General features: G+C 43.0%; 1 protein-coding gene across 3 annotated transcripts in view; it reads right to left on the bottom strand.

The window, feature by feature from the left end:
* LOC126404194 (neurexin-2-like) overlaps nucleotides 1-26,817 on the bottom strand; it is an 813,153-nt gene that overhangs the window by 236,349 nt on the left and 549,987 nt on the right. For 2 of the 3 annotated variants that reach the window (XM_050067245.1, XM_050067246.1), the window contains exon 1: nucleotides 24,973-26,725. The exons of the other annotated variant lie outside the window; for it this stretch is intronic. In XM_050067245.1, coding sequence (XP_049923202.1) covers nucleotides 24,973-25,306 — 334 coding nt within the window. In that variant the 5' untranslated portion in view covers nucleotides 25,307-26,725. Of the gene's footprint in view, nucleotides 1-24,972; nucleotides 26,726-26,817 lie in introns of those variants that run through there. 3 annotated transcript variants of the gene reach the window in all.

Below are 26,817 nucleotides of genomic sequence, written 5' to 3'. Positions count from 1 at the left end.
CCGTTAAAGGGGTTTTTTTGGGGAGTTTTTCCTTATCCGCTGCGAGGGTCATAAGGACAGAGGGATGTCGTATGCTGTAAAGCCCTGTGAGGCAAATTGTGATTTGTGATATTGGGCTTTATAAATAAAATTGATTGATTGATTGATTGAACTGTAATGTTGTGGTTGCCTGGATAAGTCTTGTTCAGCTTTTGGCTGTACTTAACAGCCCTCTATGGAGCTCGATGTTCAGTTTTTCTGGTGAGTAACTTTGCATTTTGGTTTCTCTAGCAAAAAGTCATATTAGCATCACCATATTTTACCATCACTGTAAATGCACCACGCTAACCAAGCTAGCAGCTAGCGGTCCTCCTTGTTCAAATATGGTCACTTGGGTCCAAAAATCCAAGATAGCAATGGCCAAAATGCCAAAGTTGGGGCTTTAAAACACGATTCCACAAACATGTTGTCACAGCAGCTACCTCCATTTTATATATATATGTATATGATTAAATACATGCTAACTTGACCAAAACACCCAACCTTTTTTTTTTTTGTGTTAATGTCAAGGTTTTCTTCAGAGCCTCACTGGGGCAGAACACAGTGGCCACTGTTGTTTAGCACACTGAATTAGTTTGTTATAATCAAAAATATTGAAAGTGAAGTGCAGCATATGGTGTGCTCCACACAGCTTGCTCTGACAGCTGCTACCGCTGGAGAAAATAAATGGATCTGTGCAGTAAACAGTCAAATGTTGTCAAGTCCTGTAACCTCACTGACCTTAAAAACTGAATGAAAAAAGACCTGGAGTGATTTATCCTTGTTGAAGTAGTTACAAACTGCTGGTTTGTTGGTGAGTTTTAAGTGAAGCAGTTTCCCTGACAACTTGATTTAAAACATTCAATTTAAAAAAAACATGTTTGTCAGTGCTGGACCAACATACTGTCACATAGTAAAAGCAATGCATATCCACACCGTTCTGTGTTTCTGTTGCTGCCACAACAGCTACGCGTTGTTGCGTCTTTAAATGCAGGTGCGTCGGAGCAGGTGCACACCTGCTGTGTGTGCACTGTTTGCTAACAAGAACAGACACGGATGCATAATTCTGTTGCTGTGCTATGAATATGTGTGTGTGTTTGTACAGTGCATGTACAAACAGCCAGGCCCAGTGACTGTATAATTCAGACTGCAGGATACCCGAGGGTGCAAGCCTCTCTCCTCGCTCGGTTACTCACCAGGAAATAAAGGGAAACACACCCCTGATCCAGCGGCAGCTAGGAAACAAATTGAGCTAAAAGGTCAATCACCCCCCCACCCCCACCTAACTTTAATTAACAAATCAGTTGAAAATGCCAGGGAACCAGAGGCTATGAAAATATTACACCGTAAAGTTGCTACTCAGTGCTAATTGGGTACCATTTAATACACCAGTGAATGGATGTTAATCATTAGCTAATACACCAAGGCTTTGTTCCTCTGTTAGAATGGCTCTTATGTCCTACTGCTTCATTAGGTGAAGTTCTTGTGACTGATACCAGCTCTGGTGTTGTACACTTTTTCTTTCTGTCACAGCTCAAAACAACTAGCCAAATGACTTAAATGAAAAAGTGAGGTCAACATTGAAAAGTTTGTTTTCAGTGACTGCAGATTTCACGCTGACAACACTGCTTGCTGAATAAACTTTGAAGGAAAAAAAAAAAGACATCATAAACACTGCGCCTGCCAAAAAGCCAATCTCTGAGTAATGCTGAGACACAGCCATTAGTGAGATTGGCAATGCTCTCTGATACTCAAGTTATCCCCTCCAAACCTCCCAGATTTTATTCGTTCCTCCTCCATCCCTTCATCTATCTCTCCCTCTGTCAACTTGCATCTCAATTAACAGCAGGAGAAACAGAACCACGCTTTTATTTGTTTGGAGTCCTATAACAATGCCACCTAATCAGTCTCGGCTGGACTAAAGGGGGCGAGAGGCAAAGGATGAAAAAAACAAAAGTGCTGGAATTGCATTAGCGGTAATGAGGGGACCAGAAAATAAAGATAAAACCTCCTTGTTGCAGCAGCAGACAGAAAGAGAAACAGAAAGGGAATGGATGAAAGAAGGATGGTACAGTAGGAGATGCCGATGGAAAGAAAACCAGAAGGAAAAATTAGGAGGCAGGAAATAAGGAATAGAAGGTATAGAGAGTGGGAATCTAAGCAGGTCAGGAGCATGTGGCATGAAGGAGTGCAGGGCCGGATGGCAGAGCTGAGGAATAAAAATGAGCGAGTGGGAGAGGGGAAAGCAGATGTCTGATTCACCGACTCATCCCTCTGCTCTGGCACTGAGCTCCACAAAGCCGGCACGTCTGAGAAGAAAGGAACAGTCATGATAGATAGAGGTATATTAAAGTAAAAGATGATATGAAACTGAAGAAATGGAGACATGGAAAAATGCAAATGTTGAACCCAGAAAGTAATGTTGAGATTTCTGCAATGCTGGGAGATCACTATTAGTGTCTTGATATATCTGATTGTAGAAACTACAGGAGATCTTTAGATTATATGCTTAAAGCCAAACAGTGACAGTCAATGGCTGTAACAGACCATACAAACTCCTTTCAGAATATGTCCTGTCTTTGTATACACCACAGCTTTAGGTAACAACAGGGATATACAAGATACAAACATTTTAAACAGCTTGCGCATGGCTGAGGATGCAATTTCTGAAACAGTTGACACATTAGGAGTTGCTGCAAAACAATTACGGCAACCACTCCAAACAGACAATATAGCTCATCAAATGGAGGAACTGGCATCTTTGAAATGTCTTTTGTTGTTTGTTCAGAATGCGTTTTTCTAGCTTGGATGTTTACTCTGCTCAGTCCAATGCATTAGGAGCCAATTTTCAAATTTGCTGCAATAAAAAGTACATTTTAAAATCCATAATGATTCATTGAATAATGACATTATTATATTTCATTACCGTATCAAGAGTAGCACTTCTGGCCAACAGATTGTGCCATCACTGTCTGACCATTCCAGAACAGTAGTATGGTATCAGTATCACATACTGACTATCCTTCTCAATATAACCATGAAAGTCTAAAAACAACAATAAATAATCTATTTACAAAGACACTCTCTAGCCTTCAGCTCTTTCTACGTCCCAGCCCTTTTGCTCTGTGCTCCAAAAACAGTTGAACAAACTTTGTACCTGGCAGAACCTCAGTCCAATTTCCCCTTTGGTTGCTGACACAGGCCCATTTTCAAGGTAACATGAATTATTGTTAGCCAGAAAAGATCAAGTCTATATTCCTTTGTTTTTGTAAAAACTCTGTAAGGCTACGTGCCGCCCTGAAGTAACTCATGTAACTTGCTAAAGTAAAGAGAGACTAATGTTGGCCAGCACCATGGTCCATGAATACAGAGTACTTTAATGATACCCAGAAGGGGAAAAGGGGACACATGCCCAGCATGGGTGGATTATGAGAGAACGGGCCTTTGAGCACAGATATGCAAAAGCTCCCACCACCTCTCCTACATAAGAGAAAGATAAGAGACTTTGTGGTGGTTTCGCGTCTCTATGTTGTCATTATGCATCTTTTTGTGTGTTCGCATATGTAGTCATTTTCATTCCTTCATGGTAATTATGCTTTTTGTAGTTGTTTTCTGTCTCTTTGTAGTTCATTTGCATCTTTTTGTGGTCACTTTGAGTCTCTTCCTGGATGATATGTGTTAATATGAGTGACATTTTGTAGATGAAGGCCAGAGGAAGCCTTGACACTTTGGGTTTCCGGGCCAGTGCCCAGTAGGCTCATTCAGTAATCCATCCATGATACCCGGCAGTGCAGGAGCAATGTCGACTGATAGCCTTGTCATCTTTGGTCTCTACTCCTCCCTTTTAGCTGTGACCGGAGGCCTGAATTTGTGACATTTTGCCTTGATCATAAATATGTATGTCAATATACCCTTTCATCACATCCTGTAGTCCTTGCTTTTTGCTTCTTAAGTTATATTGTCTGACACTCAAAGCTATCTAAAAAACAATGCAGCACTTGGCTAAGAAAAACTGGCATCACTATGTTTCTTTTTGTCAAGCTTGTCTGACTTAGCAACAGTATCTAAGGGGAGTGGGACTCAGGACTGGTCAATTGCCAACTGAATTTTAAAGCACAGCAATGCAGCCCAGAGGCCTTTTCAGCGGGTTTTTAAACTAGGCCTGCATGAGCTCTGGTTCCCTCCAGCATGCCTCCACAGTTACTGCCCTGCTCTGCTCCACCAAGGGGACTGCCCCAGGGGAGCCAATTAAGAGTGTCCGCTGTGCCGGTGACAGCTGCTCTAGCTGCAGCCCCGAAAGCCTCCCAGCTCCACATCACTGATGGGGAAATACTGTAGAGCTGGCTTGGATGGGGAAGAGATGAAACAGAGAGCAAGTCAGAAGGGAAGAAGGGATCAATAAGGACAGCAGTCATTCTGAGAGCACCAAGAGATCGTGGTGTGTCAGAGAGGAAGCCTTTATGGGGATAGGGTGCTGCAGTGTGACTCCAGGTTGATTACATGCACTTCACTTTCACTGTGCACGGTCAGTTTCAGAGAAAGACTGTTACATAAGACTCGAAATGACACAACGATGGATGTCTTGTCCAATCTGATTGAAACACTGATTGTTCTCCTTGGCCAAATAAAATTCTGGTCATTTGCAGAAAAACTGAGCAATTGAAATGTGAAAAACAAAATGTATCTCCTAAACTGCAGCCACTGCTCTGCTAAGAGACAGCCAGACTCATTTGGTATGCTTTGGTACTGAGTCCCACAAAAAGGCTGGTTTGATAAGCAATGTCACACTAAATTATTTCTACCCTTGAGATTTAAACAATTTTGATATTTTCAAATGTGCCTGAATGACTGTTTTTTCTTTTTTCAATACACTGCTATTTGCTATTTACTTTAATAGATTCTGGTTTTATAGAAGTGTAAAACCCTCTGGTCTTTCTAAACAGCCCAGATTTCTTCGTCTGTCCTTCATATCCTCTTATCATTCCATTCCGTCTGTTACTCTTCAAACTATATTCATATTTCAACGGGGTGCAGAGCACGAAATTCTTCGTCATCTTCTTGTCAAAGACAGAAGAGAAGAGATCACTGAGGTGAGGACAGTGAGAAGAAGCAGTATGATATTTTAAGAACACAAGAATGTTACTGAGTTTTTAATTGGGGCCTCTGAGATAACCCGTATGATGCGGATAGCCAGCAGGGGTGGTGGTGGAGTGTTGATTATACATTCCAAAATGTATTGTTATGCTCCCATTTAAATACTGTAGCAAGTGAATGAAATTCCTGCCCTGTGTTTTTCTTCTTTCAGGTGTTTGCCTGAAACAACCTTGGAGCTCTGCAAAGTGAGATTGATAACAGCATTCTTGTTTCCAAAGAGGAGGTTAAGAAGAAAGCTTTTCCATTTTTTTTTCTTCAGAATTCCCAAATGCCTGCCTGTTCTTCACCATTGCCTGCTTAATGCAACACAAAGCCTCTGTGGATTTTATTTAGTCTCACTAATTGATTAAGAGCTGTGACTTGAGGGGAAAGTGCACAAGTGTTATGCCCATTTTCTTTAGTATATTCTGCTATATTTTTCAGGTAGTGGCTATTTTCTGGAACTCTGAGAGAGGTGTCCAGCCTTGGCATTGGTGGTGACACTGGTTTGAAATTCAGTGGACTGGTGGTGGGATGAAAACCTCCCTACAGTATGTCATGTAACAGGAACAGGCCATGCCAGCACTCCCCTGCTTTATATATACCACTGGCAAATTGTCTTTCCTAGGATGGCGAAGGTATGGCTCACCCCACTTATCTGATAATACTAATTGCCTGCAGGTCCTCAATATTCTGTAAGGTAAAGTATAACTACACTATCACACATGAGCAAAATTAACACTGGTGCATGTCTGCCTCCCGTTTACTTCATCTGAGTGTGAACAAAGCAGCAATTAAAATATTTGCTTCTGGTGGGAAAGCAAATTCGCAACTTCACATTGCATGGAGTATAACTTTGATAAACTCGGGGCAGCAAACGCAGCCTCAGCTAATAGCAAAGAAGTATGTGTGGAGAAGAAATTGATTGTTGCCGTGTTTCATCAGCCGATATTGTATTATATCAGCAAAAAAATAATAATACAAACTGCCTCACATGAGAGATGGTGCCTGGCTGGCAGTAAGTGGAGAGATAAGCACGAACATAAGAAACTGGAAAATGAACCAATAACATCATATGTTGTGCTATCTATTAGCAAACTTGCTAACATTATCTTGTAAGCTAGCTTTCTGTGTGTGTCACTGACATTCAGCATGAATCGTCTCAGCTGGCAATGGTCACTGAAGTGCATTTGCTCGTGTGTGACCGTACCCTAAGTGCATGCCAATGATAGCAATGAAGTGTGCAAAAAGAAACTTAACACTGGAGGTTTGGGTGCTACCAAAAACTGACCATAAACCACAGATTTAATACCAATCTATCTACCCAGCACAATATAATGCACAATTCATCAAAACCAAATGTTTCTTTGGTTATTAGTCCCCACAATATGCATTATAAACGACATACTGTAGCGTTTTCAGGGAGTGGTAGAACTTGCATAAAAGAGATTAAAAAAAAGATATCTCTTAATATCTTATAAAACAAAAGCCAAAACCTGCATTTTCTGACTAAAACAATAAGGCAAAACATTATGCACTGCTCTCAAAGTTAGTCCTAAATTAACCTGTTTCTCTTCCATGTTTCCAAACCTTTCTTTCATGCATACCTTATTGGGCATCACAGCTGTGGGCTTTTAATCAAAGTGTTAGCTTTCTAATAGCATAAAAGTAATTACCAAAAGAAAGCACTGTGTCTGAGATTGAGATCGAGAACTAATCACCCAGGAAACATTTGTTAATTCAGTGTCAACTATTTGTCTTTCTGTTTCAGCCAGTGGCACACACAAATCAGTATGAACAGGGTTTCTACAGGTATCAGATAAGTTTAATGTTTTTTATAACCTTATCAAGATCATTTTTAGTCAAATGTTAGGTTAATCTACATTTTTCCAATAGGAAAGTGCGAGTTCAAAATAAAAACATAGCATTAGGTTTGGTAGTAGGTTTAAAGATTTATAACATCAGAAATGTAGATGAGCTTGTCTCATTTTGACAAAAAGAATTCAAAAGAAATGAAATTAGATAAAATGTTACTGGCAATTCAGACCTCTCAAATTTGAATGTATGGGCATTTTATGACTTTTAAGGCCTAATATTTCTAAAATTAAATTGAAAACTTATTAAGACTTTTTAAGGCTCTGCAGACACCCTGGTAAGTACAGTGAAGCAGTGAGACCAACGGTGTGGAAAACAGCAGCACCAAGTCAGGTACAATGAAGTTTTCTCTAATAGCTTTCGGTCATGTGGTAAAAAACGAAAACCCCTTCATGCGTTGTGATTCTCTTACACTGTAATCCCTTGTCTTATTGCTTCTTCATTGTGTAAGACGTCCTTGAGTCTTGAGTAAATATGAGGAAAAGATTATCAGTTATCTCTTGCCACACCTGTAACAAGGTATCTGTTCACTTCAAGCGTGTAGAGCTTAATTCGTAATCAAATAGCAATGAGACACACACGGAGTGGAGTGGATATCCTCCTGCCAATCAAACCTCAGCTTTGTTTGGAGTGAAAGTCACCTTTCCAGATGCCTGGATGCCAGCTCTTCTGCCACCCACACACACACTGCCTACACATACACGTGCATTATACATAACTGCACACGTACCTCCCACTCCGTGCAGTGTGAGGAACCTTCTGTCAGTTTCCACTCATCAAAAGGTATTGGGATGACACCTAGCAAAGCTCTGCTAAATGTAAACAATGTAATATGTGTTGCATGACTCTCTAATGAGCTTGGCAGCAGCTTCTATTTCACAAATTGTACTAGCATGCACGTAGACACAGATGCACACTAACCCACGCACTGCAGCTACGTGCTTTTCCTCACCTTCAAGCTTCTTCCAACTTGCAAATACGTTTATGCAGTGACAAAACTCATTCTATTTACTTGCTAGTGTTTTCTTGCAGGTCTTGGACTATCTCCACAGGTGCAGACAAAGAAGTTGCTAAAAAAAAACTGACAACAGGTTCCTGCTCAGCTAGCTCATGTCAGCCCCACCACCCACTGTCCATGGCCACAACCTAATGTCACCTCGCCTTTCACATGTCAGACTTGACAAGCCTCTGACAGCTTTCCTCTAAAGGGACCTTCTGTCAAATCTGACATTTGCTACCATTAAACACCAGCCATGCCTTGTCATTGGTTTGAAAGCTTGAATGTGTGATTTAGAGGGCAGAGTTGATTGCTGGGCAGACTGACTGAATGGTGTTGAAGGTAAAGAACGGAAGGTCTTGTGTAAAAGGGAAAGCCAGTGATGGTCAGGTCTGACAGGTAATTACAGAGAGGAAGTAGTGGTTGAGATGGGGGGGTGGTTCTCTTCAGTTGGTAATTAACGACACGGGGAGGCACTCAAGGATGCAAACTGCCCCATCCATCTGGAAAACAGTAACATCTTTGCCGAGTAATCAACCATACTGACATGTCACCAGTGCACTGGAGGAGATCTGTCATATCCATGCACATGTCCTTTGTTGCCATCATGACAGGTTTGCATATGGCTCCACGGTCACATTCGCTGTCACTGCTTCTTGTTTTCTGGCACATGACCATATATACAACCCATCAATGGTGATACACCATTGGCTGATATGTGTGTGGATGTACATTACTGGTTGTCCATTTTTTCCCCTGCTTCAAAAACAACCACCTTTCGTGGCACTATTCCCAGTAGAAAAACAGTGATCACTAAGAAAATACCCATGATTGGTGTCCAAAAAGCTGCTTGTAAAACAGCAATGGGTCACTAAAACACACCTATGTTTGGTGCCTGGAAAAGCTGTTTGTGAAAATGCGATGGGTCACCACAAAACACCTACTGTTTGTGCTTAAAAAGCTGCTGGAAAAACAGCCATGGGTCGCTAAAATATACCCACACTTGGTGCTTAAAGGACAACTTCGGTATTTTTCAACCTAGGCCCTATTTCCCCATGTGTATGTGTGCGTATGATTCATGGGTACAACTCGTTCTAAAATTGGTTCAGTATTGAGGGAGGTGGATGCAACTGGAGCCGCGAAACGAGCTAAAACGGTAACGGGGGCAAATGCATCCCGTATGTCTGCGCATTAAAAGTGCTTTTTTTCGCCACTGACCGGTTCAGATCGCCAGTGCTATGAGTGGAGTCAGCTGTCAGTCAGTGTTGGAGCAGAGAGGGGGAGGGCTGCCCCGCTGAGTACTGTAAGTGAGTATGTGTGTATGAAGTGTGTGTGTTAGCACTGGCGATCTGAACCGGTCAGTGGTGAAAAAAAGCACTTTTAATGCGCAAACTTATACGGGACGTATTTGCCCCCGTTACCGTTTTAGCTCGTTTCGCGGCTCCGGTTGCATCCGCCTCCCTCAATACTGAACCAATTTTAGTACGAGTTGTACCCATGAATCATACACACACATACACATGGGAAAATAGGGCCCAGGTTGAAAAATACCGAAGTTGTCATTTAAAAAGCTGCTGGAAAAACAGCCATGGGTTGCTAAAAAGCACCCACATTTGGTGCTTAAATAGCCACTTGTAAAACAGTGACAGGTTGTGGGCACCACATTTGGTGCCCACAGCGGCATTTTTGAAACAGCAACAGGTCACTAAAATGCCATTTGGTGATTAAAAAAACGTCTATAATAAAGCGATGGGTTGCTAAAACAAAACCAATGGTGTCGTTCGTTGGTCTCGAAATGTGGTCTGCAGCTTAGCAGCAGTCTTGCTCAGGTTCCACACCATTCACCATCCTCTCCACTTAGGCATGACAAAGCCAGCTCATATAATATCTTGTTTAGAAATGTTGGTAAGATACGTGTAAAATGTACAAATGTAACATACTCATGGTTCGAAGAAACATACAATGCCAACAAGGTCTTCTGGTGACTGGATTGAGTTTCAACCACTTCTTTTTTCCCCTTCTCTATGCACCTGAAGTAGGTAAAGTTGTGACTGAAACCCTCACCCTGCATCTAATGCTTCCTATCTCAAGATGGCAACATTATGGACTAAGGTCTAGTATAACAAAGCAAAAAATGGAAGCAAATGTAGAATCAAATGCGTGCCTTGGTAATTCATTGGACAAAGGCACATATTAGGTATTCATGATGTGGCAGCTGGCTCTTGACCTTAGTCTTATACAGTATAAAGATTTTCCACTGGGATTTCATTTTCCAATGAAAGGCTTGAAATGTTTCAGTGTGAGACAGTGGTCCCCTCAGGAGGGAGGTCAACTAACCAATGAGAAAGGATCATAGGTGACATCCTGAGGGAGGAAGCCCTGGACACTGTGGCTCTCCGCTGAGCCTGTCAACAGTCTGATTAATACATGTGGCAGATCAGAGAGAAAGAATGTATAAAAGAATTCTTTTCTTTACTGCCTCTTGTGTACTGCCTACCCACATATCAGACATTAATCAAGGAGGGGAAGAATTGTTTTCTCTCCACAGCATGGCACAAAAAATAAAACTTCATCTGTGTCTGGGGCAAAGGGAGGGGCAATGTTGCGTGACATTCTCTTCATATCGCTGAGCTAGAGGTCACCTCCCGGCACTGAGAGAAAAGAGAGAGGGAGAAAAATAACGCTCTCCATCTCTCACCTGCTCGCCCACTGTGCCCGCATTCATCAATCCTCTCCCCCTCTCTCTGTTCCTGTCCTTCCATCTATCTGGCCTTGTGTGTGACACACACACACACACACACACACACACACACACACACACACACACACCCACACAGTAAGAGCGTACTCATAACACATATTGCTACCTCTGCCATCAACACAAATTGACTCACACAGTACTTTGATTATGACATGAGCAAACCAACATCACCCTCCATGATTACTGCATGTGAGCCATAAAGAAACCTGAATATGCAAACAGCATATCAACGCTCTCATTTTATTACCCAGCATGCCGCTGGTATTGTAATTGCTCCTCAGCTCTGACACCGCAGAACAAACGTTTTAAAGTTAAATGTACATTGTGTAATTAATTTGATTGGTGAAGGATTAGTGAGACAAGGACTTCATTAAAAAAGGTATGTCATTTTAAATGAGATAAACACATTCAGTGTTAAATGTTTGAGGAAAACGCTCTCATTAAATTCCATTTCCGAAGGTATTTGTGGGAATGGACGTGATTAGTAATTAGTGATTTTGGAGCACCAGTTTTATTTGCGCAAATGAAATGAGTCACATAGGACTGATGAAATACAGTACATTTACAGTCTCTCCACATCATAACATGTGAATCATCTGCATACAGCTTCTCTGAATCATTGACAACCCAGAGTAAAAATAGTAATGGGATCCCACGACTTCCGTTTCTGTGACAGATTTGAAATTATCTCCAACAACAATACAGCGGGGTAAGAAAAGAACAAGAACGAAATGTTTTAAACGCTCTTGTTGATGATAGCATAACAGTGCATCCATTATCTACCACTTAAAGGCCTCTACCAGAGTCCAACATCCATCTTGTTTATTACTCTCCAATAGCTCTGACCTTTTGATCCCTAAAGTACAGCTTATGGGCAATACCCTCTACCTGTGAGTGAAATACAATCAATACCTGGAGAGCTTTGTTTCTGTGCAATGTATGAAAGACCACAGAGCACATCCAGAAAGGAAGATGGTGGCTATGAATGGTGGAAGGGAACTGACAAAGCAAGACGGATGACTGACAGCTAGGGAGCGCACTCTCTCAACGGGGGAAATGATTCAAGTCAAGTGCAGTGCTGGGAACTCCACCTCTGCAAAAAGCCGTGTGCATGAGATGGCTATATATCATTGTGGCCACTCACTGCAAACACACTCTCTTTATCCGGCCCTCAATAATGGAAAGGAAAAGAAAATGGAAATTAAAATACCGCAGCACAGCAAGGGATTTTAATCAAGAATAAGAGTAACGGTGAGTGGAAAAAAAAAAAGAAAAGGAAAACGACACTAAATCATTGGCAAACAGATCAAGGCTCCTGTGCAGGAAATGATTCAAATGCAGACAGACGCAGACACGAAGACAAGTGGACGACGGAAGGTCAAGCACGCTCAACAGCATCTGAGCAATGGAGTCCAGGTGGAGGCCGTTTGTTTGGCAGTGCCAGGATGTAGCCTTAATTAGCTTCATGCCAACCATCCATCTACCTTGAGCTAGATATGTCTGGCATCTGAGTGTCTATCGGTGTAATTCCTCAAATGCCAAATGACTTCTGCTGCCTCCTGGTTACAAATGAACCTTGCTGCAATTTGTTTGTCTTCTACATGATGTCACGATGTTTGTTTTGGTAACTATAGAGCAAACAGGCCTGCAATCTGATCATTACGGGTGCCAGCAAGACTAAAAATACAACCTAACCAATGCACGGCCCCCTAGCAGCACAATAATACTTTGTCCCTGCAGGATTTAGTTTCATGATGACAGTTAGTTGTAATCTAACCCAGTTTGCGGGTAAACCAAGCCTTCTATCCAAGCTTAAAAAGGGCAACTCTGCTTGTGTGCTGGATAGTTATTATCCTGACTGATGAATATGCAGTAAGATAGCTCTGCTAAAGAGAGCTCCAAGGTTTCAGGACACAAGATACACGAGTTTAATTGAAAATATTTCAAGGAGCCTAAATTACTTCGGAGAGTCAAATTAAGTGTGGATTCTCAGTATTTAGGAGAAGTGTTCGATGCCAGGTTCAATTTATGTGGCTGAGGGGCCATTTAATCCTCCAGCATAAACAAATAAGCAGATGAAATGTCATGTTTCTCCCTGTTACATCTTTCACGAAGACATTCTACACGTAGCTGTGCAGTTGAAAATGGGAGATTCTGGGGAAACAATCCATTTCCAGATTTTCTGCCAGAGTGAGCCTCTTAGCTCGCCCACATGCTCTGCCATTGGCGGTCAATAATCTGCCCAATGAGGAAACATTAGCTGGCGTGTGGAAGAAGAAGAGGAGGAGGATAGGGTGAAGCTTGTAGAGGATGGGCAACTGAGTGATTTGCCTTACATACAGGCCATGAGATAAGCCTCTTGGTTTCCCCCTTGGCAGATAAAGGCCCCCACATTACAGTTATCGTTGCAGACAGATTATAGACTCCACTCTCTCTGTAAGTACAGGATGACGCTGGATAGGCCTCCCCTGCCCCACTACCATTAGGAATGCTCTGCCTGCGCTGTTCTCTACTGCAATCAATCTAGTTTACAGCCACTTCGAGTTATCGCTTTCACTTGACACTCTCCTAGTAGATGTTGACCTAGACTATTGCTCCATACAATAACAGAACAGGCTGCACCTGGTCCACAACCAAGATGAGACCAATACGATCTCCTATACTGGTCTGATTGTTGAGAATGAACCCTATTCTAGAACTAATGCAACACACAGATGGAATCATTTAAGGTATTTGCAAAATGGCTAGTCCGTTAACGCTTTTGTATTATAACAGGTGCTCTTATTTACTCAAGGCCTTTTCTATCATGTGCAATAGAGTGGTAAGGGATGTAAAGGAAAAATGTCAATGCACATTTCAATAGTTCCATGGGCAGGAGAGCAACTGGTCTGACAAGCAAAGGTTTATGACTATGTGACCCAGACCTGTGAAGCTGAGCGTGGCTTTGGATAGCCCCAAATGGGACCATCACCTGGGCGTCCTCCTGAATAACCTATTTCGGCGGTGAAATGACTGATGGGTTGGGATAAGATGGCAGCGGTGCAGAGCAGAGTGGAGCAGAGTGGGAAGTAGCGGGGGTTCGCCTATCTCTGGTTCTGCTCCAATAGTGCCTTGGTTCATCTCTACAGCCCCCCAAAGGCCCCGGGGAGGAGATTTAAGTGTGTCAAGGCTCTGTGTGCAAGAAGATGAGTTAGGGCTTCAAACACACCGTACCGAGACTCTATCACTCTCTGTAGTTTTTTCTCCCTTACACTCCCCAACCTTCCTTTTCCTCTCCCTACTGTGCAAGCTCTCTTCTTTTCCCTACTCTCTTAATCTCCACTCTTTCCACCATTCTTCCTCATTTCCGCCTGATATTTCATGTTCCCCTTGGTCTTTCTGCGATATGGAAGCTGCATGCAGGGATGACTTGTGGGCACATTAGTGGTAGTGGCAGGGGGGGAATGATTGTGATGGATGCCATGTCTGTCAGTCATCAGAGCCCTGACACAGATGTGTCAGATGAAGATGCAGAGATCTTTGAAGTTCGCTTGAACTCTGCAAAGTTACTTTCTGCCGGTAGAACATGTGTGGGTGTGTGCATTTGCGTACATGTGTATTTATGTGATACGGTGTATGCAGAGACTCAGCAGGAGGTTGCTGTCTGTCAAGCTCTCTCAGTAAACCTTCAATTTCACGTCCTGACATATTTCAAACAGTGAAAATGCACCGCCTCTGCTGAAGCAATATATCACATTTTGCCTTGGTACACTCTAAACTCCATAACAACACAATGCAGCTACAAGGAATAATTAAGCCAAGAAATCAGTGTCCCCAAAGGACTGCGGTAAAAATAAATCATGGGTATATAACAAGCGTAGCCAATACACTGCCCGGTCCCATGGGTTGCTTCCTCTGTCAACCAAACGGAATAAACAAAAGCTGACAAGGAAACCCCTGTTGACATCCTGCTTGTTGTGAGTGCTCTCAGTCAAGGATATTACATTGAAATATTTGAAGGCAATGCAACCATGGAAAGCTTTTTTTAATACAATGAAATGCAGGATGGAGCCAAGCGGGAGAGCAGCTGAGCAAAGCTAGCTCGATAGATAAATGTTTAATGGGCCATACAGTGTTCACCATAGGTGGGGAGAAACGAGGCAGAGAATACTGTTAATGTGGCACTGATTAGTAAGGTACCAACACTGAATTCATTCGAGTGGATGAAGCCTTTCTCTAGATATTCACTTCACAGATGTTTGTGAATTCCTAAACATGCATCAGCAAGTACTAGAAATCATCAGGTGAATTACAGTACGGTGAACAGACGCCATGATGTATGTCTGCCACTGCTAGCCTGCAAGATGTTAAAATCAAACACATACAAAATGGTTTCTAAATCATCTCCTCCATTTTGGAATGCCAGGTTAAGACTAACAGATGCTTCTATCATGCCCTCTACCCTTGTTTAGCTGCAACAGGTTATATCCAGTATTCAAATCCACAAAGTCAATGTGCAAAAAAAATCTATAAAATTCCTACATACTACTGTTCAATGGTTTAGAATCACCTGTTACATTTTCTCATTTCCTTCAATAAAAGCTATTTTTCCAGAGATAGAAACAGTATAATTCAGACAAAAATGTATTATTCATATCTGAAATAGTTTTGGCCCCCCAAAAAGAAGAGTGATTAAAACCTCCATCTAGTTGATATCCCCACAGTGTTGTATGACAGGGGAGAATACTGTGAGAACTTAGATTTTGAATTTATTTTCCAGTCTGAAAAAGCACAAGTGACCCTTAATCATTATTGAACCACAATGGTGCAACTGGTCTCTAAATATTCTGGGGAAATTGTCTCTCTGTGGGCCCTCTGTAGTCTACTCAACGATTAGACCTTACATCTCTGTTGTTAAGTTTAAGGAATGGTTTTGCTACAGCAACACATTGCATGTTGATTCCAGCTTATTATAGGCATTATTGTGCACTTGATTCTCAAACAGGAACCTGTTCTTATTGATATCTGCACACATTTTGATGCTAAACTTCCAGTTTCTTTCATCAGTGACAGCTGATTTCTTCTATTCTTATTCAGCTGTTGCCTCAAGGGATCTTTGTCTCTTTCTGCCCTTTCAGTTGTCAGTCTGGTTGAACTGTTGTGCAGTATTACGCTCTCCATGTACAAAACAAACCCTCCTTACAAAATAAAATCTATTTGTAAAGAGGACTGAAAGGCCACTTAAAAATTTTGAGTAGCTCTCTCAGCCATCTGACTGGACCAAACAAGCTTTTGTGGCAGGAGATTCCCAGCTTTTCAATGGTAGTGTATTTTTAAAAATATATCTCCACTTATGTGCATTGTATATGAATGCCGCAATGTTTGCACCTTTGTATTATGATCTTTTCATGCATTTAATGCAGTGCATATGTTATGGTTATTATTATGCTAGTGAGCAATAAGAATATGATGTTCTGTAAATATTGATGCAAAGTCCACTGACAAAGGCATTTGTGTACATTGCCTCGAATTTGCTCCCTGTTATGCAAAGCTGTGTCCAATAAACAAACTCACATCCCTCAGCGCTGCCTGTGCTCGCAAGAAGTCATGTACTGGAATTTCTGCATGGATCTCTTAAATTTCCAACATGATATTATATATGTTAATATTTTTGCTTAATAGTTCCTGGACAGCTTCATTTGGAAATGGTCCCTTGAAATCTGAGGTTGTATGTTGGGAATGTTAGCCAGTTGCATTCACATAGTTGCAAAGCTGATGAAAGCATTTTCCTCTGCCTCCTAAAACTCCTTGGGGTTGGGTAGAGTGGCAGAGGTGGCGGTTTTTCAAAGCATCAGTCATGCATAATACAAGCCACTTTGTTTATTAATGGCGAGCACTCCCAGTGGAGACTCAAATCCTCTGCGCGGGCACCCAAGTCGCACTGCTTTAATATCTGACGGCTAAATAATTAAAGCCCGCTTACATCACCGCACCCTCTGAAGATCTGGCCCCCTCGTCTCTGCCATCTACAAAGCCAAGGCGTTGCCCACGCCGTGATGCACTCCCACTGATGTGCCTGCGGTGCTTTCATGTGCCGTGGCAGGGAAGGTGGGTGGATATAAGAACATCCCCGCAACACAACACCGCAGAGTAAGCATGTCACCTCCCCTGAGCTAATGCAAACTTTTAGCACATTTTCAGACAGCTAAATTTCAAGGAGGAAACACTTTATTGTGAGTACCCCAGAGAAACTGTTATTCAACTGCACCTGCTTCTGATGAAGGCTGAAATTTAGCTTGTAAGGACACATTTCAAAATAAAATTCATGAGAAAAATGTACTAAGTCAATACCACTATACTTGCAAATAATAAGAGCTAGAATGCTACTCCTATTCATAGTCGTTAGTTTGTGACATATAGATTGGTGCATGGCTTCTCTTGCTTCTGGAGGGGCATTAATCAAACCCGAGGCGGTGGAGGATCCTCGGCACCTCGGCCAAGCAAAGTGCCATCTTTCCTCGCCTTACCCGGTGCTTCCTTTTAATAGAAAAACTATGAATGGCTGTGTTGGGCGGAAAGCGTTTATCTGGTCTCCGCACTTGTGTATGACACCTTATTTCGTGTCGGCGCCCAAAAACGTGAGAGCAAGACAGGCCAAATCAATTTCAGTGGCAAGCAGGGGAGATGTGCTCACAAGCAAGGTAACTGCATGAAGGAAGACTGCAGAGGTGATCCGTGTACCAGTGTGTATATCAAACTGTTCTGAGCTTTATTTTGTCCTAACAAACTTTACTGTGCTCCGTCTCGCACTAACAGAGAGACCTGGAACTGAAGACACCCTCAAGAAAATGAGAATGGTTATTCCTTTAAACAAGAAAGCAGATTAAAGAAATGGGTTTGGATAATGGTTTTCTATTGATGACTTCTTGCAAAAATCACTGGCGTTATGACAGCTGATTTTCAGATGCATACATACCATTTACACCAAAAGCAATTGTTTTTATTATCTCTATTGTTATTTCAGTGGTAAGCACAATAACAATCCGTTTTAATAGTGTTAACTGATTAACTTTTTACAATTAAACTTTTTGGCATATGAAGATAGTAATCTCCAATTTTCCATTTTCCATTTCAGTGTTGGCACTCTTACTTGTTTAGTTAAAATCTACCTAAGCTCTTGGGACAACTTTTTGTGAATTGGCGGTAATGGTTTTGCTACACATCCTGTCACATCTGCTTCCTGACTGATCACCTAACAGCAGGCTGGCTGCCATTCTGCAGCAATTAAGTACAGCCAAAACAATGGGAGGACAAGCCCACAGGGCCAGCTTTCAGCCCTGGGCCTAGAGGCATCAGAGGCGTACAAATAATAGTGCAAATCGTGCAAAGCAAGGCAGCCACCAAAGAGACACTCACATGTCAGCAAGCACATATACACAAACTAAGCAGCATGAACTTTGAGGGTACTGCTGAAGTGTGTTTGTGGTATCAGACAACAGGGATGTGGATTCAAACTGCTGCTGAGAGCTGCTTGATACGCCCACATTCCTTCATTGCACTTCATAAGCTATCAAAAATGCACCGACCCAGAGCCAAGTACCGAGCAAGAGACAAAGAAGTTCTTGAAAAAAAAAAAAAAGAAAACCTGTTAAACTAACTTCTGCAACTGTGGGCTCAACAATCCAACATCTCTGAACTAACTGAAGTTGATGACACACTCGCTCCATTTTCGGTCTTGGCAGCTGTTTGGAAGACTGTAGTCTGTATACATATATATATATATATATATATATATATATAAACCCCTTTTACAGCAGCACTATTGCTCAGGTATAAAAAGGGGTTGGGAGGTTGGGGAGTGTGAGGGCAGGACAGAAAATGTCAAACCAGCAAGCTTATCTTAACTGGCCAGAACACCTGAGGCGTCCTTTCGGTTTCTCATCACGATGTGCGTGTCCGTGCATGTGGTTGTGCGCCTTGGACTTGGTGTGGAGGGAGAATAATGAATACTAATGGCGTTCTCTGAAAGAGAAGGGTTGTGACTTGACTCTCAAAGGAAAGCGCTCAACAGCTCTCCCCCTCAACATCCCTACACACACAGATGAACACACACACACATTGCACCTGACCTCCCCCTGCAGCCCAGAGATAAAGTGGTGATTATCAAACATAGCAGCTTGCCATAAGCACAGTAACCAGTGATACAGGCCACCGGCAAAAGAAAAGGACAAGACTTGAGAAGAGAGGGCCACACACTGGGCGGTGTTCAGCAAAGATGATGCTCGAACCTTGGGACTCAGAGGGCTAGTGACCCTGCTTGTTCAGGATAGGGCGGATGGATGGGTGTGGGCAGCAGCTGAACTCATCAGTATGCATGTGTAGTCAAGCAAAGCAAACAACGCCGCACAGAGGACGACAAACAGCGACTGTTCTCCCGTAGGAAGTGGACCAGGGCATGTAGAAAGCATGGCTCCAAAAGAAGAGACAATGCAAAAAGAAACAGAAGTAGAAAAATAAAAAAAGCTTAGAGGATGATTTGGTCTAGATGATAATACAGACTGAAGGTAAAGTGACTGGAGAGGAAACTAAGAGAACAAAGATGACAATGAAGAGAAAGTAGAGCAGCTCAGGAACAACACTGACACTGGAATAATCGGTATGGTAATTATATGCTCAAGTTAAAAAGGTAAAGAAATCCATGCCAGAGACGACAGTGAGGGATTGAATTTATACAGGGAGGTCAAAGGTGTGTGAATACACAATATCTCTTCAATTAATTTAAGGGCACTGTGAGGTGGGTTGTCGTGATTACCAAAGACCAGCAAAAGAGGAAGGGTCAATGCATTCACCATGACAACCCCGTAATTAACATCAGTACACAGTACAAGTCAAGTAAATACCCTTTGGGTGCCAGTTGTTTCACGGTGTAATTCAATGTGGACAAACACTCCTGCCATCATTTAAAATTGTATTTTAATGCCTTCATATATTACACATCACATTTTACTTTCATTCAATGAATACAATTATGTAGAGTAGCCTGTCTATTTTCAGTTTTCTGTTCATTTTGTTGATGCAATTCATATTTTAAATATGACAACCACAACAAAAATGGAGCCTGTTTTACCATAGCAAAAAAAATATTATTGTCTTTTTTCACAATACCAGCCATGCTGTAAACAAAGCTTTGCTGGAGAGATAACAATGGATGTGTTTTCCTTTGACGGTGAAGTTGCAAGTTTGAACATGAAAGAATTTGAAAAAAATGTGTGACGTGCAAAAGCTCCTCACACAAACACACACAAACTTCAAGCGAAGCTGAGAGAAGGCCCAGGTGATGTGTGAGCCATTGTAATTATGGTCTTGTCTGAATCTTAAATCATTTGGTGATCTGAGGTGATCAAGGTCAACCTTCCATTTCCTGCGTGTTCCACAAACACACCTGGGGTTGAGGATGTCCTCGGTTTCCTAGGTGACCAATTATGACAAGGAGGGCAAGAGGTGAATGAGGCTTATGATTCTTGAAATTTCGCCCTTAGACACTGCGGGAGATGTTTCAACCTTGGGAGTCTGTCTATAATATTCGTACTTGTGTGCATTTGAAGGCACGTGCAGATGCACACACGTGTAGTATGTACACACTGGGCCCACTTCTGGAAGCCCCCGGTGGATATATTCCGTCCACTGCCAAGGACAAAGTGATCCACCCAGCGGTAAAATCTCTTGGAAGCTCTCCATCTAAAACATCAAAGACAGCCTGAATCAAAATTAGCTTTTTAATCCCTTTAGCCCTATGCAGTGGGGTGTTCAGGTATGGATTACCTCGCATGGCAAACATTTCCTTCCTCTGTCTCCAATCCAGGGTCATGCAAAGTGTGCATAGGTGTGTGTTGTTTGCAAGCACAGATGTGTTGATAGATGAGCAAAGAATGAAGCCAGACACACTGACGAAACCGCTGCCGTGCCACTGGTGCGAAAGAGTGATGATCACACATATAAACAAGCCCTGGGCAGAGCTTATTGGTTTATATTTGGGATGATGTAGGCAGTTCACACCTCAGCGCAATCTCCCTCTAATTGCAGTGCTAGTGTATTCATGCGTGTATTGTAAATATCTTATAGGGAACAGAGGACATACTTATGATGCAACACATCGGCACAGCATAATGAGGCACACACTCATACAAGAAGTCGTACTTTGCAGCATGAACCTTCACATTTCCCATGGATCTAAGCAGGTAGCCAATGCAAGGCCGGCTGCATGCATGAGTGCAGGGGGTCACTTATCATCGGGCAGACAGCCTGGTGAAATGCCACAGTTCAGCGGTCAAGACACTCCAATTAGCCGTAATCACAGCAATGTGGGTGAGACATTGCTGCATCTGAATAGACAGTAATGAACTGCTTTACATATCCAAACCTGCAATTGGTCGCTGTCTCGGACTGACAGAAAGGGCCCTCTGAATCGGGCAGCCCTTCATCCATCAGGGCAGATGATGGTAACAGTGGAGAACTTTAATCAGTGGCGAACAGTGGGTCCCCGGCTGAGGCCCCCTATTGGTTACTGATCACTTCAAAGACATGGAGGCAGATGCGTGCACCAAGCATCAAGGATGGGCCTCATCCAAGATGGTTCCACCTACACACAAGCAAGCCAAGCCCCATTTAATTACTGTATCTGCCATACATGCAACATGTATGTGCAATATATTTTCATTTCAGCCCATATGAAAGATAAAACCAGCCCATACATGTCTTGAATGTTTTTAAAGATTGCAGTTTATTTTATCTGCTGGGCAGCATGTGTGTAGTCATACATGGGTGCCAGCAAGAGAGCCCTGCAGGAGCTCATCCAGACAGGTGCAGCATAATAATGACATTGTGGGAAGACAGCAGCAGATAAGGCCTGAGCCTTCAGTATCATAGACCTGATATGCTAAAACCCAGCGGTGGGTTCAGGGCCACAATGACAGCTTAATGGATGCTAGGTGCCCTCCTTCCCAGCAGACAGTACGACTTGCTTGGCATACTGTGGGGCAAGCAGGTGGAGGGCTTTCTGAGGCTTTCTGTGCTGACGTGAGGCCTTACTAAAGTGTGTGTTTGTGTGTGTCTGTGGTGGCAAAGGCTCTACTACAGTGTTGTGACAATGACACCCAGTTGAGAAACTGTCTACCGAAAAAGGCTCTGAAGCAAGAGGGCTCTTATCACAGAGTGGGGTATTAGTGTTGGTAATAAGCTGTGCCACTTGGTCGACAATACATGGAGAGCTGGTATTTCAGACAAGGACTTGATATGCCAGGCTGTAATGGAAGTATTTATGATGGCGATTGAAATTGACTCCCAGCACAAGAGTAGCGTTCTAATGTGCGTGTGCTGTCTTATAGTAGATAATGAAAAAGCTGGACGTGTGCTACTAAAAACAACACAAACCAAATGAGAAGCAGCAGTGTTTGCTGTGTAGGCGTACATTAGTAACTGCTACAGCATACTGCCAGGGGAAAAAAAGAACAGCGAAACGCAGCCAACCAACCAACCAACCAACCAACCAACCAAATAACTTCTCCATCTTGCTTTTGCTTCGCTGCTTTTCCACTCAACATGCACTTCTTTATGCGTGATTATCAAACTTGCAGCTATGAGCACAAGCAGAGGACTAACAGACAGGCCTGAGGAGCTGAGGGTGACGTCCCAGCCTGAGCTTGAGCTCTAAGTTTGTTATGGAAATGTAGCCTTTCCTTTTCACAGGGGCAAACATACCATTTCTCTTGCAGGCCAATATCATCTGACAGCCATAAATCCACAGAGCGAGCCAGAGAACATTTTTATGTTAATTATGCCAATTTAAATAGCTTAGCAACTCAAGGTATGAGAAGTGCAATCCAATTATCCAAGCTAGACAGAGGAGAAGGCAGGGAAATAAAAAAAGAGATAGCAATCAGAGGAGGTAACTAGTTTGTATCTTCTAAATTGGCAGCTCATACTGCCTTTGTGCTGTTACTCAGTTTTTCTCTCTGATAAACTACCATGTTAAGAAATGTGCTAACTTTAAAATAACAACATAAAAAGGTGTTTGTTGGGTTCACTGAGCAATTTATGTGAAAACATAAGAATTCATGTTCTGTTTCAATTACTGATGAGATGGGTCTAATGATTGTTGTTTGTTAACTGTGAGACGCAAGGTCCCCATATGTTGTAACAATGAATTATCATGGATCCCACTGCTTTTCTTGGCAAGCCCCTGCTTACTGTGCTGTAATTGGCTAGTACCAGCCCTATCTGTGACCTCTTTGCCCTAACCCTAACAACCTACGACCTTGATGCATTGGCATGATGAGCCAATGACAGCAGAGCAGGGCGGGACTTGCCAAGAAAAGCAGTGGGATCCATAATAGCGCTCAGCCAGATGAGAAAGAGGTGCTAATAAGTGCTAACAAGCTGATTTGAGTTGTTATCAAAGGTGCAAAGGTTTTTGAGACACAATTTAGACCAAGGAGCACACAAAAGATCCTCCTGTATATTTGCCAATACAGTGTTTCAGCACACAAACACATTTCATATTCATCTTCAGGTGGGTGGTGGACAAACTTGGACAGCTACTCATACAGGAAAGCATTGTAATTTAGGTGTCTACATAAACAATCTGTTTGTTGTCTGATATGATTGTTCACATTACAAGAGAGTATATTATCTTATATCTCGCAGGCTATTAAATTTGATTATTTGGAAATCTGGTGTTTTAATAATCAAGTCTATCATAAACATCTTTGTTTCAATGGTCTCTGAAAATGAATGACAAAATAATAGAAAATCAGCAACTGAAGTTTGACCTCAGTATCAAAAGACAAACAAAGTCATGAAATCTGTGAACCTTTACACCACCAATGAACACCATAAAAAAGGTTAGGTCATTGATTTCTCATTGACAAGACACCAGGAACACTCTTTGATATCTCCTCTATGACACAGGTTAGCCCTCATTTGTGTGCTCAGTCACACTTTGACTGGGAGGACTTGTGCGCATGCAGCTGTGGGCTGGGAGGAGAATATGGATAGCCATAAATCCAATGCAGTACCGAGCACCAGGGACGAGGTTGTGTGCCGATGATGTCTATAGAAGCTTACCACAGCCAATCGACCGCAAAGAGCTACGTGAAGCTCCTCTGCTCATCTGACACCAGATTGATTGATACAGATTACAGGTATACTGAGGCAAGAGAGAAGAGAGCAGGAGAGGAGGTGGAGACAGACAGACAGACAGACAGACAGACAAACAGAAGTAGCGCTTGTTGGAAAAAAACACTAAGTGGATGCAAATGGAACAACATGAGCATGAACATGGTGAGGAATCAATAAATGCTATTAACGTCTCCTGTCAAAGTAATGTATGTGCAGAGTGTTGAAAAGGAGCAAGAGTAATAAATACAGGGAAAAAGGGAGAAGAAAAATTGCATTGGAAAAAGCTCGGGCTGGGGAACATCAAAGGAATCATCAGAGTGAAACTCTGCCTTGTCCCTGACAGCTTAGGCTAAGAACAGCGCAGCAACTGATGCACCACAGAGCACTGAGCCAAAGACATATACTGTAGAAAGTAGGACAAAATAAGTAGTGCGCAGGCAATTATCAATGGCTTTCCCCTCAGAACACAATGTACCATGACACACAGCATGTGAGATTTCGCATCTCAACAACCAGTTAAGGCCATTCTCTTTTAGTGGCTGCCATCATGCGTCAACAATTACTACGGGTGGTGATTACATGAATTTAAATTGGCCACAGTTCAATACATCAGTAGACCCAAGATGGCTGAGCTTGAAAGGCAAGTAGCGAGACCCAGCTGGCTGGGGGTGTGCTGCAAAAAGCCCAGACGGGAACAGCCTCTGGAAGCATCATCCGCCAATTCGAGGGCATGAATCAAGACACTGGCCTATGGGGAGCTGAGGCAGTGAGGTTGGTCACCAAGGCCTGGCTCCTCTCAGTCTTTCCAGAGATGACAGAGATCAATAGATGGATGAACCAATTGCCTGGGCTTATGTACTCAACTTAGAGCTCACTGCCACCACAAATCAACCTTTGAAGAAAATTAACTCCCATTGACCCCTAAAGTCCATGTCATTCCCCTACGCACACATGTACTTTTGCAAGTCACTCAGCACAAGTGGTCAATCATTCGCTGGTCAGTTCTGGAAAAGTCTACAAAAAGAGATCTTACCATGGCCCCCACGTGTAAGAAAGGGCATCCGGTTGATGGCAATGGGCACAGTACCATGCTTGTTGTGGAAGTGGTGGACGTGGTGGGTGGTACTGAGGGAGGAGGAAACTCGGGCTGCCACGGCTGGGCAGGGGAACACCAGCAGCGCCAGAGAGAGCACCAGCCTGAACAGGAAGGCCGGACTGGCCCACACAACTGGTGATGCCGCTGCCGGCCTGGGTACCAGTAGCAACCCTCCGTCCACCTCCACTTCCACCTCCTGCTCCATGGGGGCGGGGCCTGAAAGGAACAGAAGGCCCCTCCCCCTCATACGACACAAACAGGACGTGATCATCTCAAATGAATCCGGGGCCCATGATCCCCTGCTTTCCAGCCCGGGGATGAAAAGAAAATACAAATAAAAAATAAGCCAAGAAAGAAAGAAAAAAAGATCCTTGTTTGAAAATCCCAAAAATGATAGGAAAGGAAAAAAATGAAAAATTACAAAATCCTTCCTGAAAAGAAAGACCCCAAAAATCCTCCAACAGTCTAGTGTTGATATCCAAAAGCTTCTGACTGGATCCTTGAGAACAAAAACAACTCCCACTCCTCTCCTAAAACAATTAGACCTTTTGTAGAAAACGTAACCTCTTTTGTCTAACAGGCAACTTCCTTGGCACCCTAAAACAAATAATCACAGCTTAGCAGCACTGATTTAGCAAACACAAGACTCCATCTTAGCTCCTTGAAAAATATCTTGTGTACAGCTCTTGGAGTTAATTGTTCGACAGGGTTTCCTTCGCCTTGGGGAGATCTTCAGAAGGTTTTTCCTCCCATAAGCCAATCCTCCATCATGGAGAAAAAGACTCCCGACATCCCTTTGGAGATTTTCGGAGACAACTTAAATGGAGAGCAGTAGGATAGAAAAATACATAGGAGCAAAACAAGGGCGCAAAAGGGAGAGGCGAAGAAAGAGGGGCAGAAGCAAGGGTGCTGAGATGAAGGAGCAGCCAAATCCCGTTTCAGGGCTTTGAATCCCTGAAGGAGCTCCGAACCCGTTCGGTCTGCAGCCGAGAGCGGGAAAACAAGGGATGGATGAATAAATAGAATACAGGACTGGGGAGAAAAAGGGATGGTGAGAGGGAGGACAAAACGGTTGGCTATTTCCAAGTGCGGCGGTGCTGAATTCCCTCTCCTCTTTTCTGACAAAATAAATCAATATGGGTCATGGAATGAAGAACAGCACTAAGAAGACACCTTAACAGGATTAAACCATAACCGAAGCTCTGAACCAGCATCAGAGTGGTAGATGTCCAGTTCAACAATCCTCCAATCCTCAGACTTGAAACCAAGCTCCGTCCTACTTGTGATTGCTCTTCACCCTTTGAGAATAGGATTCCGTTTTCTCTGCCCCTTCAGACACTGCTTCTTGGGGTGGGAGGCAGATGAGAAGCAGCTGCTGGTCCTCTCGATGGGGCTCCGACACGGGGTGCTGCTGCTGGCTTGCTGAGAGAGTCTGACGATGCTGCCGCTACTGCCGCTGCTGCCTCTGCTGTGAAATTCATGCTAATTGAATCAGAAGCTGCAGCAACGAGCGCATCCTTCCTGCCCGCACAGTTCTCCCTTCTCCTTTTCCTCCGATCAAGTCAGCCACCCCCCCTGAAGGCACGAGCGCATGGCTCTGTACTGGGCAGGGCAAAAAAACAAGAGTCAGGGGCAGAAATAGAGCCGAAAGGGAAAGGTGGACACAGTCGGATCCTTTGAATGCACAGACGGTGACTATGATACATAGGGCAGAGCAGAGACAGGGAGAGAGAGTGTTTGTGTGTCTGGTTGGAGCAGTGAGAGAGCCAGAGAGCGAGAGAG

The sequence above is a fragment of the Epinephelus moara genome, chromosome 17 (genome assembly GCF_006386435.1).
Source record: "Epinephelus moara isolate mb chromosome 17, YSFRI_EMoa_1.0, whole genome shotgun sequence".
In the NCBI taxonomy this organism is placed as follows: domain Eukaryota; kingdom Metazoa; phylum Chordata; class Actinopteri; order Perciformes; family Serranidae; genus Epinephelus; species Epinephelus moara.
This window is presented reverse-complemented; position numbering and strand designations above follow the sequence as displayed.